At 40.7% G+C, this 15,763-nt stretch overlaps 1 protein-coding gene across 1 annotated transcript; it reads right to left on the bottom strand.

Annotated features, from left to right (window-relative positions):
- Window positions 1-2,200: 2,200 nt before the first annotated feature.
- On the bottom strand, window positions 2,201-5,623 carry apof (apolipoprotein F). The gene is made up of 2 exons (XM_037099844.1): window positions 5,345-5,623; window positions 2,201-4,783 (listed from the first exon to the last, which is right to left on the bottom strand). The coding sequence occupies exon 2, from the start codon at window positions 4,745-4,747 to the stop codon at window positions 3,419-3,421; it is 1,329 nt and encodes a 442-aa protein (XP_036955739.1). The 5' UTR covers window positions 4,748-4,783; window positions 5,345-5,623; the 3' UTR covers window positions 2,201-3,418.
- Window positions 5,624-15,763: the final 10,140 nt, after the last annotated feature.

Genomic DNA, 15,763 nt, shown 5'->3' with positions numbered 1-15,763 from the left:
CCTCCTCAATTTATCCTGCACTCACCCCTATGAAGAAGTTTATGTTTTTTGTTTTTTTCTTTTTCTGTGATGTGGATTCGCTAAAAATGACTCAAACACAACTTTGTTTTGCAACTCTGGTGTTGTTAAACGATAAATCACCACTAGTGACTAACCAGCGATGAGTGCCAGTGTGTTGAACTGTACTAAGTATAGTTCCGAGGTCCCTTGTACTTGTATTTCCATTTTCTGCTACTTTATACTTCCACTCCGCTACATATTGGAGGTAAATACTGTACATTTTACTCACCACATGTATCTGATAACTTTAGATACAGGCTACTTTGCAGATTACATGCTGCATCAGTAGCAAAGTGGCACATTTTAGTCAATATGTTTGATTGACGATCAAATAAAAAAACACACTGCTTACATACACAGTCTGATAATCAGAAAAAAAAATTATCATCATTTTATAAATAATCAATAATAGTCAAAAATCAGTCGACTCATGGTATTACAGTACAGTCGCGATCATATGTCTAAAAACATGTGTATCGTGGCAGTCTTCATGTCCAATGATTTCCACAGCTACCATCTTCCTGTGATGCAATGACAGGAACACATAGCACTTTGTAACAGAAATGTCATGAAGTTTCAATGGTAAATTTATTATAGAAAAGGATGTATGAAAATAAATCATAGTAACTAAAGACTGCCTTGATATACATGCTTATCTTGTGGTCCACAGCTGGCTCTTTGTTGACAGCATAGTTTTGTGAGGATAACAGCAGCATTTATTTTGTTCATCCCTTCAGTTCCCGCTCTCGCCAGTAGATGTCATACTTGACACAAAATTAAATTTGCCATGCAGAGACTCATCATGATGGTACCAGACTTATGAAAATCATCCAAACCCCCCTTGTTGGGTTCATTTATAGCACAATGTAAGCTACACAGCATACACTTTATAGAAATAAATAGTCACAGTGCTACTGGAGCTTCAACACACATTTTTTCTTCGACCAGCTGCCTGCAGTCATCAGAAGGTGTTTATCTGTTATCAGCACACCTGCTCAGCCATGTTCTGACCTGACCTGCATGTGATAACAGCATGAATAAACATTGTCATGATAACTTTGAGTGAGTGGGTCTTTAGAAGAGATTTAAAAGAAGCCACTGAGCTTGCCTGCCTGAGATCGCTGGGCAGGGAGTTCCACAGCTGTGGAGCGCAGACAGCAAAGGCTCTGTCACCTTTTGTGATGAGACAGGACCTCGGGACGATACGCAAAGCTGTGCCAGCGGATATCAGGCAGCGTTCAGGCTCGTAGGGCTAAAAGTCACATATGGGGATAGCTGAGAAAACCTAAGAGAGAGAGATGTTTTCCCTCCAGACAAACAGGCCTATTATCTAACATTATTAAATAGATCTTAAACTAGTGTAGCTCCTCTAATTAAATCACGTAATATTTTCCCTTACCAGGAAGCAGGCTGAGTGTTCTCTCAGGCTTATCTGATTAAATGGAGCCCAGTTTGTTCCTTATCTCTTTCCACTACATTTAGAGCCCTAATGAAGTATGTTATACTGTATATTTTAGTGGCAGCTACTAACTGTGGATTCATCAGGTCTATAATAGACTGAGAAAGAGTCATGGACTTTTTTAGCTGTTTGGTGTATATAAGAGCAAAGTTCACAGGGTGGTGCTCAGAACCAGAAGAGGGATCTTTTATTGACTGTCACTATTTACTCAGCTCTGTTCATGGTGATCAGCTGGGCCTTAGATCAAGAGTAAAATGAATTTGCCTTCATTGTAATAATCTGAAAGAGTTTAACCAACACTTATTGTGGTTCACTTTTAATTAGTGGCCCTTTGTAGCACATCAACTGTTTTGTTGACGGACACAAGTGACTGATGTGTCGAACTGTTTTGCATGGAGAGGAGGTTGACGACTCCAGCAGGAGTGGGGAAGTAGTGATTACTTTTTTGTTTACTTTCACAAACTACTTTGCAGATTCCGAGCTGCATAAGCGCCAAAGAAATGGATGTAAAATTTGAAATTATTTTATCAGGAATCAGACTAAAAGAAACCCTGTTTCTGAACCTATATTATGCAGTATACAAATTAATTGAATTATATGTGTAATTTACCTTTATTACGTTTTTCCAGATAGTACAACCTTTGAGTACCTTATAAAACACTGACAATCACTGTATACACACAGATTTAAAGTACAATTTATTGACATTTATGAAAGACACACACAAAACCACAAACTTTAGTTCTCCGTCTAGTGTCCCTGCAATTACACCCGAGGTGAGAATGTGACATGACATGATAAACTGTGAGAATGATGAAAGACAGTGAACAGAAGTAAGGACACTGCACTGGATGGAAGGCAAAAAAAAAATATCTTGAGGGATTGAAGGTTTACTTTCCTGAGACCAGTTCTTCAAAAGTTGCTGCTTAATATGATAAATTGTTGAACTATTTTGTTCATTATGCACAAACAAAGCTATTTTTCTAAGACACAAAAGGTTCAACGCTGACTTTATGAGCTTATTTTTTTATATATATTATTGAGAGTGTTCACAATGAATTTGTAATTTTCATCACATTTTAGGCTAGATCCTGTCTCTAATAAATGTTTGTTGTTTTTTTTTTTTTTAATTCTTACAGGCATAATATGCAGGATTTCTCTCCCCTTTCCCTATAAAAATGTCCAGATTTATACAAAAGTGATCTCAATCACCACTTACCACTTACTTACCATGCACTAAAAGTTTGTGGATGGCCTCTGCCTGAGTTTTAATTATCATTATTTATTTATTTTTTTTCAGTATGGTTGGGCTTCAACATTTAGGCGGTGGTGTGTTGCCCCCAGTCACCGACAGCGCAACACTGGTGCTATAGATGTTTGCCTCTCTGAACAGCTCAGGAGCCCTCAGTCTTTATAAAGAGCTGCAGGTCTGTGTGTCTCTTTGACCGACGGTGGTAGAAGCTTCACGCGCATACACACAGAACAGAGAGTCAAGGCCTGCTCTACAGCTGCAGTCACGTAAAATCTGTCGGGTTGTGAAGGTGTGGGCTGGCTTGTTCATTTGTCTCTCTCTCGCTCTACCGTTGAACCGGGGGGAGGGGCCAGCTTTGACTGATGTGTTTATCAACAGCAAGTAACAATCCTGCAAATTAGGCCTTTAAATTTACTGACTGACACCTTTGCTTGCACAGTCACACTGTTTTTTTTTTTCCCTTTCAAAATTAACTAATGCAAGCATTTGCATCTTGTCTTCCAAATGATTTGGTTAGAACCAATTTGTCACTCTTCAGTAACAGCTAAAAAAAATCTATCCCGTGTCATTGTTTAAAAAAATGAATATACTAAATATAACGATTTTTATTGCCGAAGCTTCACAGGCCGATTTCTTGATCCTCCAGTCTACTGGACAGTGATGACGCCCTCCTCCCAGCTGAACTGGTTCACCAGCACGTCGTCTTCCTCCTTCATGGAGTTGAGGAGATATCTGACGCCAGCTTTCACACCAGTCTTCATCCCTGCACCCAAAGCGTAGCCTGCAACCCCTGCAGTCCCTCCTGTGGCGACCATGAGCGCATCCGTGCTGAGGTCAACAGCGCTGAGGATGGCCCTCTCCTTGGCTGTTTCCGAGCAGTTGACTGAGGCATAATACACAGCTGTGCCGAGGTTGTAGAGGGTGCTGACCCCGGGGATCCACTCCACCACGTTGTACACACGCTCCTCGCTTTTGTTGATACAGCTCCTCTGGGGGCTTCGCTTCATCCTTCGACCTGAAGCGGGAGGGATCGAAAGATCCTCCTCTGCACTGCACTGACGGATCCAGCATTCATACTCTGTGGACTCAGATGGCAGGATGCGACTACCTTTCCTAAAGACTGCCTGATACCTTCCAGGTTTGAGTAGTCCACTGCTGGTCACACCAGCACACAGGACTCCCAGCCTCTCGCAGGTGTTCACAGCCTCCTCTAGATCACCTGTGACTCCGTCCACAGCTCTTCCTACCAGTGTGGTTGCATTCACCCTGGTCCAACCCTCACAGTGCCCTTCCTGCTTTGACACACCTTCTCCCATCGTGGCCAGCTGCTGGATGTTAAACATCACAGCCTCTATGTGGCGCCCGGCTTCATCCCGCTCTGAAGGCGATGCTGCTGATGCAGGTGCAAGCGTAGATGCAGACTTGCTCAACCTCCTCTCTATCAGACCCTCCACCTCCATCAGCAGCTCCTCCGTATCTTCTATTCCCAGCAGATCGTACAGTTTGAGCACCAGAGTCTGCGCCTCCTGTGGGCAGCCTGCTACCAACAACACAGGCACCAAAGAGAGACCCAGCAGCTCCTGGGGGAGCATGGAGGATGATGGGTCATCCACAGTGCTGGCAGACAGCAGCTCCTCACAGCTGACGTTACCCTGGATGTGGAGACGATCTTGAATATGCCCCTGAAGCCTCCCTCTAAGGTCTGATATTACACGTTTGGCAGATCGGATTCGCACCTCTTTTTGCGCAACCACCGATACAGGACCAGGATTTTCCACAGAGGGGAGACCAGGCTGCAGTTGGGATCCCAGGAGAGACTGATGATCCTGTATGGCTGTCTCCTCTACTTCTCCATGGAAGTCGTTTCCCGGAAGCACAGAGTTTTTCGGAGCCAAAGAAGGTGGGACCCTGCACAGAGCATGTTCATTCAGCAGGAGCTGGATCACAATCAGCCACTTCAACTTGGAGGACATCATTCTGGTCTTGTTACAGCTTTTATTCCCCCAAAGCCACTAAACACAAAAGTATAGAGAGAAACAAGCCAAGAACATAACAAATGAGTTCCCATTGTGCATACTGAACAACGAATTTAAATATATATACATTTCCTAACTACTCAGATATATATATATATATATATGTAGTTAGGAAATGTATATATATTTAAATGTTTCCAAACTACTCAGATTGTGTCAACTCTGCACAAGCATCATTCTATCTCAATGCAAAAAAGTCAGTTAAGCGTATTATGTGAGCAGAGCATATATTTTGTGAGAAAACACAGCAGGATAAGAAACAGAAAAAGTGTTCAACTGTCATGATTCCCACATTAGAAGAGGCCAGCAGGGAATTACAGGAGTGGAAAAACACTAAACAAGAAAAAAAAATCTGGATTTTTAAAATCTTTTCAAAATGTTTTGAAAAACAGAGGAATACAGAGCCCTCACACTAAGCTAAACCATTAATGCATGTCCTCTTTTTCCTGCACTGACTACAGCTAAAAATAGAATTGCTGTTCCACCCACAACTTCATATTTTCATGGCATTATTTTAAATCCTGTGGCAGCACCTACCTTAATAATAGTCAGAGCTGGAGTCCAGAGCGTGGCAGTGTGAGCAAGATGGCTTCAGAGGGTTGGATGCTTTTTTTGTTTACCCTCTTCTCCCTCCTTTTACTTTCTCAAAACATGCATAGCGATCCTCTTTCTCTTTGCCTCCAATGAGAATCTCCTTCTTTACACATGACATCCCACAGCCCTCCCTCTGTCTCATCTGTCTTTCAGCTCCCTCTTCTCTTTGGCCTCATTGCTCAACGGGGAGATCAGGGCTTGAATATTGATTCACGTGGGGAAAGTCCATGTGTCCTAAAGCAGTTTTTTGTTTGTCTGCCCTGCTATCCTCTCGTCCCCCGCGTCCCCCGCGTCCCCCGCGTCCCTCCGCGTCCCTCTGCGTCCCTCCGCTCCCTCTCTCTCAGTCGGTGGGTTTTTGTTTTTGACCCAGATACTTGAAAGAAGTCTTCCCACTTGCCGTGAGCAAATTTATCTCTTATACAGCCAAGACATGTGAGGGAACAGGGTGCTATCTGAGGGGAAGACGGAACGCATTCACAAATGAAGAATAAGAAAAACACAACACCATAGTGGATGCAGTTTTGTCAGTTTAGACCTGTTTGCTGTCTATGCATTTTTACATCTAAACTCATCACTTTTCTGCACTAACTTCATTTAGAGAAGGACCTATTTTATTCTCTGAGGCCCCATTCACTCACGCTATATATGTTGGTCCATCTTTTTCTCAATCAGAGTCATCACAGTCCTGTTAAAAACAATGTATCAAAACAAAATCCAGTTGTCATTAGTCAAGAATGATAGCCCCCATTTTTAGGTTTATGATCAAATATTTTTAACATACATTCAGCTCAAGGAGAATGAGTCTTGAATACTTAATAATTCAAATAAATAAGCTGAAGTGCAGGCTTTGCCTCTCTGCTCTGTGTGTGTGTGTGTTTGTAGGTTTCCCTGCCCTCAGTCAAACAGACACACAGGCCTTCAGCGCCTCATGACAGACCAGGAGTAGAGGAGCTGCTAGAGCTGCTGCAGAGTTACATCTCTGTAGAGTCCTGACTTTGTGTCATATTGGCTGGGGGCTACACACGACTGCACAAAGGCTGAAGTGCAAAAACATCCTGAAAATAGAATAAGTGGAAAATATGCCGATTCAGGCAGAGGGATGAGCATTTCGAAATCACCAAAACTGGAGATCTGTGGTTTTTGGATAGTCATTTGATAGCAATGATACATCATTTCTACATCAGTTAGAAATGTGAACTGAGACTCAGTATGATGAAGGATATACAGCAAGTCTCTGTAAATCCAGACCTTATGAGGAGAATACAGAATGACTATTAAATGCAGGCTGAATTTTTATCCCTTAAAATGAAAAATTAAAAAAACACTGTCATTGAGCAACAGTGCATTTTTCATTGGAGCACATATGCCATAAAATGGAAATCCTGACTCATCTCGACACAGTTTCCCAACCGGCATTCCTCCTTATGTTCTTATTTGTATTTGCTCTTGGATCAATGTTAAGTACTAAAACACTCTTAAATAAACACTCTTATTTTTTTAATTTAAAAGAGTTTTCATCTTATTCCTTCCCCCACTTTTACTATAACGTCATTCCTCTTACTTCCTTTCTACTCTTTCTTTTGCTCTTACACACACACACACACACACACACACACACACACACACACACACACACACACACACACACACACACACACACACACACTTTGTCCCCTCACACAAAAATGGCTTTATTCTGTTAGAGTACTCCAGAGCTTTTCCCTTTCTTTGGAAACAGAAAAAGGCTCATTCAAGACCAAATGGACCACAGCAGCCAAAAACAAGAAGATTCACTACAGTAGCACAAAAACCTGTGTTAGAGTAAACGTATCTAGAGTCTTATATCACCGATGAGTTTTTTCCATTGTGCTTTGTAAACTGTTCCTTGTAAACTGCCACTTTAAAGAGCTATATTTTGAGTTTAGTGTGATATCAATTCGCATCGTGATTTATGACCAGTTAGATTAAGATGCAGTTGTAGGAGAGCAGTGTTTTACAAAGAGCAGTCACCCTCTAGTATTAAAAGCCAAATTCTTTCTCTGAAGTACAGACAGTACTGGGATTTAAAGGATAAGATCACCTCCACGTCGATGGAAAGTTGAGTAAACGTCAAAGTCTCAAAAAGAAAATCTGGAGCAAAAAAAAAAAAAATCATGTGGCTTCATACAATTCGTCTTGTGTCATCCAGGTCTCTGGAAACCACAAGATCCCAAATAGATTTGAAAAGACATCATTTACAGGAGGCCAAAAAAAATAAGTTATTGCAGATTTGCACAGTTTTGTAACCTCTCACTTATTATGTGGCATAATTTTGAACAAAAAAAAAAAAGAGGAACTGACTTGGTGAAAATAAAACACATCAGGCTATGGTACTGTTGATCTCATCATCCTTTTGTGATCTATTTTTAATCAGTGCTGAGTCTGGAGGTCCTCAATTCTGTTTATTTATGAGACCCGGTCACTTCTCTGTCCTTCTCTTATTCACTCTCATCTTTCCCTGCTTTTTTAAAAGTAATCCACGAGAAAATGAGAGAGGGAAAAGGGAGGAGGAATTTATCACTCTCACCAGGAGATGTTGCTCCTTCACTGTCCCCTGCTGGAGACTTAGGAAGTGATCAAACAGGGCTAGAAGGCCTCAACTACTCCAAAGAAACATGTAAAAACAACAAAAACATTAAGTGGGACCTAAAGTGACATATTGTGTTTTGTGTGTGGAGTTACCTGGTTATATAGCCCTTGACAGGCTCTGTGTCCTCATCTGTGTGGGGAAGCAGCCCTCTGGCTTTCACGTATCTAACAACAACTGTGTGAATCATTAATTGTGGTGCCGTTTACATAGTCATTTCTGTGGGGACCTGAGTGGAATAACACCAGTTGATGGATAGGAAAAACCCTCCAGAGTCCAATCAAAACTCATCAGAGCGTGCTGATGCAGGCTGACTCACACACTGCTCCACACACAGATGTGATTTCATCTACCATCAGGGTTTGTGTCTGTGGAGTATTTGCTCTGTGAGTGGGAGTCACCATCGTCATATCGTCTTATCAAACTGACAGTCCCAGAGCAATTATCATGTCTGATGCTGTCATGTATAATATGTGAACACACGTTGCCTCGCTCACTGTAATGTTTTTGGGTGTGATATTTTTAATCCAGACACACACACAAAAAAAAGATTGAACTTGAAGTTAAGTTAAGCTTGGAAAATGTATCAATGGTTATTAGCAATGGTTGATGGTGAAATAATGATTAACTTAAGTTTAATGAACTATTAATTTACTGTTTATGGATGATGGTTATCATAAAGTGTTCTTTGCTTTAGGCAAAAACTGAATTTTGCATCCGTCCTCATATGGGCCTTAAACAAAGTTACATGGTATCCCTCTGCCATAAAGACTGTCAGACTTTTGATCAGTGAATTTAGAAACCTGAACTAAAGGACTAAACCGGTGCTTCACTTGGGTGCCTAAATTCACTTGTGATCAACAGTCACAAGTGAATTTAGGCCCACAGATGACTAAAAATCGCAACTCCTGCTTGCTGCCATGCTTGACTTTGTTTTTTTAACTGACAACAAGAAGGTGTTGGACAGGAAAAACAACTCACTCATGGATAGATACCTCCACCCATTTGTCAAGTTTTCCAGAGAATGTCTCTTGGAAGAACAAGTTTACAGGCATGTGTGATGGTGTATACTGACCTAGTCCAGAGCAAGGTGTCGTGTTGGTGAATGCAGCCTCGAATCAACTCTCCCCCAACAAATTTCCTAATCAGGGCCAAGCTATAAGGCACCTGTGTGCCACTGTTCTACTTCTGGTGTCTATGTGAGGAATCCCCATTTGAGCCCTTACCAGAGTGCTTTCTGTGTTTATGAGTGGTTCATCTGCACAGTAACACTGCTGTTGTGCCCATAGTTTTAATTTTAGTTTTGTCGTTTGCCCAAATTTCCCCCTTTAGTTTAGTTTTGTGTTTCATTAGTGTTGTATTTTGTCTGAACTAATGGTTCAGGTCAATTTTCCTCAGTTATATTTAAAGGTGAATTTGTTCAGACCAACTGGGTTACTGTACATTGTTGTTTGTTTCCTTTTTTATTACTTATTTTCTGACCATTTGTGTAGTTATTTTCCCAAGCAGAGTGCCATATTCTTAGGAGGCCAGGTACCCATGGTGAGGTCCCTTCACTTTTTGCTTGGGTATACACTATTGACTGCACCATTTTGTTGTGAGTTTTGCTGTGCTGCACTGAAGGTGAGTAGTGGTGGCACCCCTGGACACCGCCTCTGTGTAGTCTGCCCCCCAGAGCTTAATTTACCTTTTTCATCATCGTAGTTGGATCGACTGTTAATACAATTGCACGGATTGTCTTAATATTTCACACTGAGGCCTATTTTCAAAGATAATTGTAATAAAGTTGTTTATATTCACCTTACTGATTTTAAGAGTTTTTAATTTGCTCATTAACCCTTTTCCCTCGCAGCAGTTCCTGCCTGTTGACATGGTTTAAGATAGAACCTTTAACTTACTTAAAAACTTGCGCCTCTGCCTTTTCAGTAAAAAGCCTGTGTGTCCTTTTTCATTTCCCAACCGATCTCAATAGCTCAAATATTTCTTTGTTGCAAGTCAAGGTGGTGTTGTTCGGCTTCCCCTCTCAGTGCCCCTCGCCACACGTGTTCCAGTATTTAAGGCAACTTATCTTCCAGATGATTAGAAAATGCAATGTGAGAAACCTGCTGATCCAAAGAACTTTCAAGGTGTTAATTAAGTGAAACTGATCTAGCCTCCTGGGGTCAACAACTATGCGCGCACGCATGATGACGCATTACTTTTGAGGACCCTCACTGACGTAATGCATTCCCTAGCCCCTTACCCTGACTGTTGTCATCATGACTCAATGGCCAACCCTGACCATCACACTAACACTAACCTCAACCCAATTCTAACCTAACCGATAAAACCAAGTCTAAGCCCCCAATAGATCTTTGGAGTTGTTGCTAATCTAGTACAGCACCATGAAACATTGATCCAACTACAACACAAAGCTCCAAGCCAATCAGGCAATCTGAAAAAAAGTATCTCATTATTGTTTGAATGCAAGTAAGTCAGTGTGTGTGTGTGTGTGTCAAACCTCCTCCTCGGTTCCTCATGGAAAATCAGCTTTTCTAATGGCAATTACAGAAAGGGTTGGTTTGGTAAATGAAGAAGAAGAGACTGAAGGATGAAAGTCTCACATAAAAGCACATTTCCGCATCAATGTTATGCTTCCGCGAACCGGTCAGGTTGCTGAGTACAATGATGTCGCAGTGAAGCTGATTGTGATTGTAAAGCCCACTGAGGCGATGTGATTGTGATTTTGGATTATATGAATAAAATGATTTACATAAACACCTTGACCTTTGACTACTCAAATATAAACGGTTCAACCTCCAGACAGAGTGCACGTTTGTTCAAAATACATAAAAAATCAAATGCAGCCATGAACACAGCGTGGGTTAGCTCTGTATGCATATTGGCAAGCAACAGACTTTCAGTGTTGGCATACGTTTCTGTTCAATACATATCGTATTACTTTCAGATGACATTAGGCTTGAATGAGCTGACCTTCCTATCAGGAGGATGAGGAGATGGTGGTGAAGTGACAGCTAGACTGCCAAGTGGGAGAGCACTGTTCAAGACCAGAGCACTTCCTGTTTCAACTGGCAACACTGGGTCATTTTAGCCAGACGTCAACATTACATAAAACTGAAAAAGAAATGTAGCGTTTCAACATAGTCGTGGTTTGCAGGAACATAATCTGCCACCATTTATTCTGTTGATTATTGGCTGTGGAGATATGACCTCATGACTTCCAGGTGGGTGTAATCAAACTTTTGACTTTTTGTGGGAGGAACGGGTCGGTCAGAACGCTTCCGCTTGTCCCTTGAGTGGTCATTGATTTAGAGAGTGTGGGAGTTATTTGGCTCTCTGCTCTCACACACCAGTCAATGACAGCGTCACAAACACAAAACAGCAATATCCGCCCGCAGGGCGTACACTTTTTCCACGTCCTTTCAATTCTTCCTGGGACACACAGAAACCCTATACTTCAAGTTTTCCTATTGTTTACTCTAACAGTATGCAATGTTTATGTTGATTTCATGAAGTAAACACAGGTGAAACGAGAGAATGATATTTTTATACATATCTGTATTAGCCTACTAGAAATGCATCAAATGATTTTATCCAAACTCTTTAATCTATTCCACAAAGACTAATGACGAAGATGTTGCAAACTATGTGTGTGTGTGTAAGGGTAGGATGGGGGTTTGGGTGGCGGGTGGAGCTCTAATTGGATTACACATGAGCTGAAGGACTATAATAATTGGGGAAGAGAGGCTGCTGAGAGGAAAGACGTATTTTGAGTTGACACAGTTGACTGAACAGATCCCTGGCTTATAGTGGATCAGATCCAGATTTAACGGCTTACAGGTGAGACTTTCAGGTTACTTTCCTTTGTATGCAGAGATTACTGTGACACTCCATTATGAAAGGTTACTGTGTTTATTCAGAGAAGATGTATAGAACTTTATTCTATTCTATTCAATTTCTTACTTTTTGATTATATTATTTATTTTTATGTATAAACTGTACCAGCCTATTGTGCGTGTTTACACTGTGCACTGGATGAGTGAGTGAACTGAGTGACAGTTTGGTGTCTTATCTTCATTAACACAAAAAACCTGGCTGTGTTTCAGTGTTTAATCTCACTAACGATTACCTGTTAATTCTGCATAAATATTCAAAATCAATATCAAGTTTCTTTATATTATATAGTTTGAGATTGGAGCATACCTGCCCATTTTTACCATTATTTTAATAGTGGTCCACTATTTCCTAATAATTTGTTGTAAGCATCCTGCAGGCTACAGAACTGTGTAATTTGGCACTAATGCCCTGAGACTCTTTAAGTTTTAGTGACAGGGTTGATGATTTTTCATGGGAAATCCTTGAAAGAGCTGCATGACGTACACTGAAGTAGTTATTCTGAGGGGTTCTTTTTGGGAACACATTTCTCCATTTGTGTTTATTAATGTGTTTTGTTAATCTGATAATATAACTCAAATCTTATTTTTATGCTCCTGAATTGCTTTTATCTGTTTTTACAAATAAATCCCTTCAGTTAACATCAGTTTACAAACCTTTTTACATGTTTGAACTGAATCTGTTTTTTCTTTGCATGTTAAGCTATAACTTCAGTCATTTAATGGGAATTCATGAATTGGTAGTAAGGCTGCCACGATGCTCACGACATGATTGTTGTGGCCAAACCAATTCACAATCACATTAATACTGCATTAAATTTGAGGGGAGAAAATGCAAGCAATCAATTCTGCCTTTAACTTTGTTTGCTTGTGTGTTTTGTCTTTTTTTGAGAGTCTGTGACCATAACTGTAAAACAAATAGTGTGCAAAAAGTACAAGGACTATTAACTATTCAGTCACCAGTGAAACACAACCACTGGCCACTGGATTATTCAGACAGTATTAGCATGTGTATTATTATTATTTTTTTACTTTTATATTTTTCTTATTGATTGCCAAATCACAGTCCTTTCCAAGTAACTTATTAGAAGATTATGAGGAAAGTATCAAAGTATCACTATAAATTTGTGTTTATCCCAAGTGTATATGCCACCAAATTAGCTAAAATACATCGGAGGGTATTTCCGCCCCATGCATCTGATTTTGTCTTGTCTGAAGCAGAACAACCTGCTCTCACAGACATGTGAAGCCGGTATCATCAAGCTGGTGCGCTGCCTTACTTCAGTGTGTATTTTGTAAACATATTAACAAGTGCTACTATTTCAAAGAGCCATAAAAGTGCAATCAAAACAAGTTTACAAGTCTAGATGATTATCATAAATTGAGGCAAAATTGCATCATTTGAATTGTAGGCTGGACATCCTGTTGCAACCGGAAGTTAAAAATCTTAAGTCATGAATGTAGCAGATATATTTTATATTATCAGAAAGTGCTGGAGGCTTTGTGTATGTTCCTGTAACAGCAGGGCATAGCAGGCGTCTGCAGTTTTGATGCAGCGCTCCGAAGTAAGCAGTTTTTGCATTATCTGTACTGTTATTTATATCTTCCTCAGCACAGTCATGTGCTGTTCAAAAATGAATCCCGATTTAGTTAAAGAGCATTCAAAGACAAACAGAGAGACATTTGCTTGAGAGGAGGCTGCGATTGTTGCAGGCCGTTCTGCTGATTGAATGGATGACAATAATCACATACAAACTGATTGATGTGCAGAGAATTCAAGACTGCACTTGTTATCCTGCTCCAGCTGTAGATGCAATGATAGTAGATTGTTGCTTTAAAACACTTAGCGTACATTTAGTCCGTATTCATTATATAGTTCACAATAGCTGTGCGCACGGCCCATCAGTGGGCAGAGTATTTTCAAATAGGAATCAGTTAGTGCTGTAAACAGTGGCTGAGTTTTAAAATCAGTGGTTAACAGGTTGTTGTTGTTTTTTTTCTCTTTCTTATAGCAGAGTTCAACTTTCAGACAAATACACTGAAATGCCCATTTGTTGATAACCACCACACCTGGTTTCAATTTCAGGACACAGTTAACATGAAAGGTGGTAGAAGGTCTAAGAGGCGTTCCTTTAGCTTTGAGCTTCACAGTCAGGAGGTTTCAAACTTGTAACTTAGATAATTACACTGTGGGAGAGAGGAGACATCTGTGAGCTGAAACGACGCTGCGAATTACAAACTATTTTAAACTGTGGAAAAGTCTGAGAAGGCATCGAACTTGACCAACAAATGCACAGGTCAAACTAAAATACCTCATTATGTTACTAAATCTTAAAAAAAAAAAAAAAAAAAAAGACCCATTTTTGTTAAACACACATCTCAAAGTAATGATTAAGTTAGGAAAAAAATGGTCATTAGAATATATTTGGACTTGCTTGGATAAGAAACTAAGTGGGTGTCTTGTCATGTGCAGGTTTGATTGACATTTCACAGTGATGGAGAAAACTTCAAACTGCCGCACTCTCGCTTCTCTGGGAGCTTTGGTCATCCTCGTCTTACTTCCTGCGAGGTCCTGGTGTGAGGACACCTACAGTTCACTGGCAGAGGTAGGATACGAGCTACATGGACATGAAGTTTACAAAGTCAAGTCAATTCTCCGCCGAGTCGCTGAAGCAGGATTACAAGTGACGTGTTTCTGTTTTCGTCTTGCAGGCTAAGCCGCGCTGCTGTGTTAGTGGCGATGCAGAGCTCAAGAGATTTGGCGACATCGACTATGACAGTTTTGTGAGTCTGATGGGGAGGAGAAGTGCTGCTCAACCAAACAGTGAGTGGTTTTCTGCAGGTAGCACCTTGTCACACAGTACACACTGACACTCGAACACAACTAACCCGAAAACTATTCGCAGGCCACAAAAACTCCCCAATGTCAAGAAAAAGTATTTCTGTAATGACCTCGTCTAAAAACTTTCATGACATTTTACCTTCTCTGTTTATCATATGCAGGACACGCAGATCACGTCCTGGCTGCTCTATTGGGACGCAAAACAAGTGAGCGGTCTCATTATTCCACTGATTCTTTTTACACCATTTCACAGTGTGCTGTGTGTTAACGTGCCTGTACTGAGGTGCAGATTTGTGATTCACGATATCACCACCCAAACAATTGACCCATTTGCGGACAATGATTACAATATTTGAGTGCTGAACAAAATGATTCAAATATTGGCTAATATTTAAGGTTACACATAACCCCTATATTGAGTTATTGTACAACTCTAACCAAGATATGCGCCAAGCAGGAGATTTTATATTTAAAACACTGGATGACAGTTGTAGGTGGAAACACATAAGCAGCCATTACTGCTGTGGTGCCTCTCTTGTAAACCTGTTTTTAATTTCCTGCTTTAAGCTCAGTGTCTTGTATCTGCATTTACAAGCTGACAAGCATCTTTCCCGTCATCCCATACCATTCTTGGTGCTCGGTTATGCAAAGTCTTCCTTCTTGCTAAACCAGCTGAACCAAAAGTCTGCTGTATCACAATGGTGGCTGACAGATTCATTACTGTTAGCTAAGTTAAGAACCTGTTTTCTCTGTGACAGGAATGGCTTGTCCGTGTGTTGAAGAGCATTCACAGAAGAAGAAGAGAGGTCAACTCATCAATCGTGCAAGGCAGAGGTAAGAATAGTTGTTAGTTATTCTTAAAAAAAACCAACAGATCCTTGTAGAAAAAAAAAAGAAAAAAAGGACAGAACACTTGCTGCTTAATCTTCACCAAACCCTATTCTCTCTTCTCAGCTTTCTGTAGAGAAGACGTCACGGCCTCGACTGCCGCAACACAGGCT

The sequence above is a fragment of the Acanthopagrus latus genome, chromosome 6 (assembly GCF_904848185.1).
Source record: "Acanthopagrus latus isolate v.2019 chromosome 6, fAcaLat1.1, whole genome shotgun sequence".
Taxonomy (NCBI): domain Eukaryota; kingdom Metazoa; phylum Chordata; class Actinopteri; order Spariformes; family Sparidae; genus Acanthopagrus; species Acanthopagrus latus.
The sequence above is the reverse complement of the archived record's forward strand: the minus strand, read 5'-3'. Positions and strand labels throughout refer to the sequence as shown.

What these genes read in the sequence shown, in the direction of transcription:
- apof (XM_037099844.1), bottom strand. Translation starts at nt 4,747, where the DNA reads ATGATGTCCTCCAAGTTGAAGTGGCTGATTGTGATCCAGCTCCTGCTG.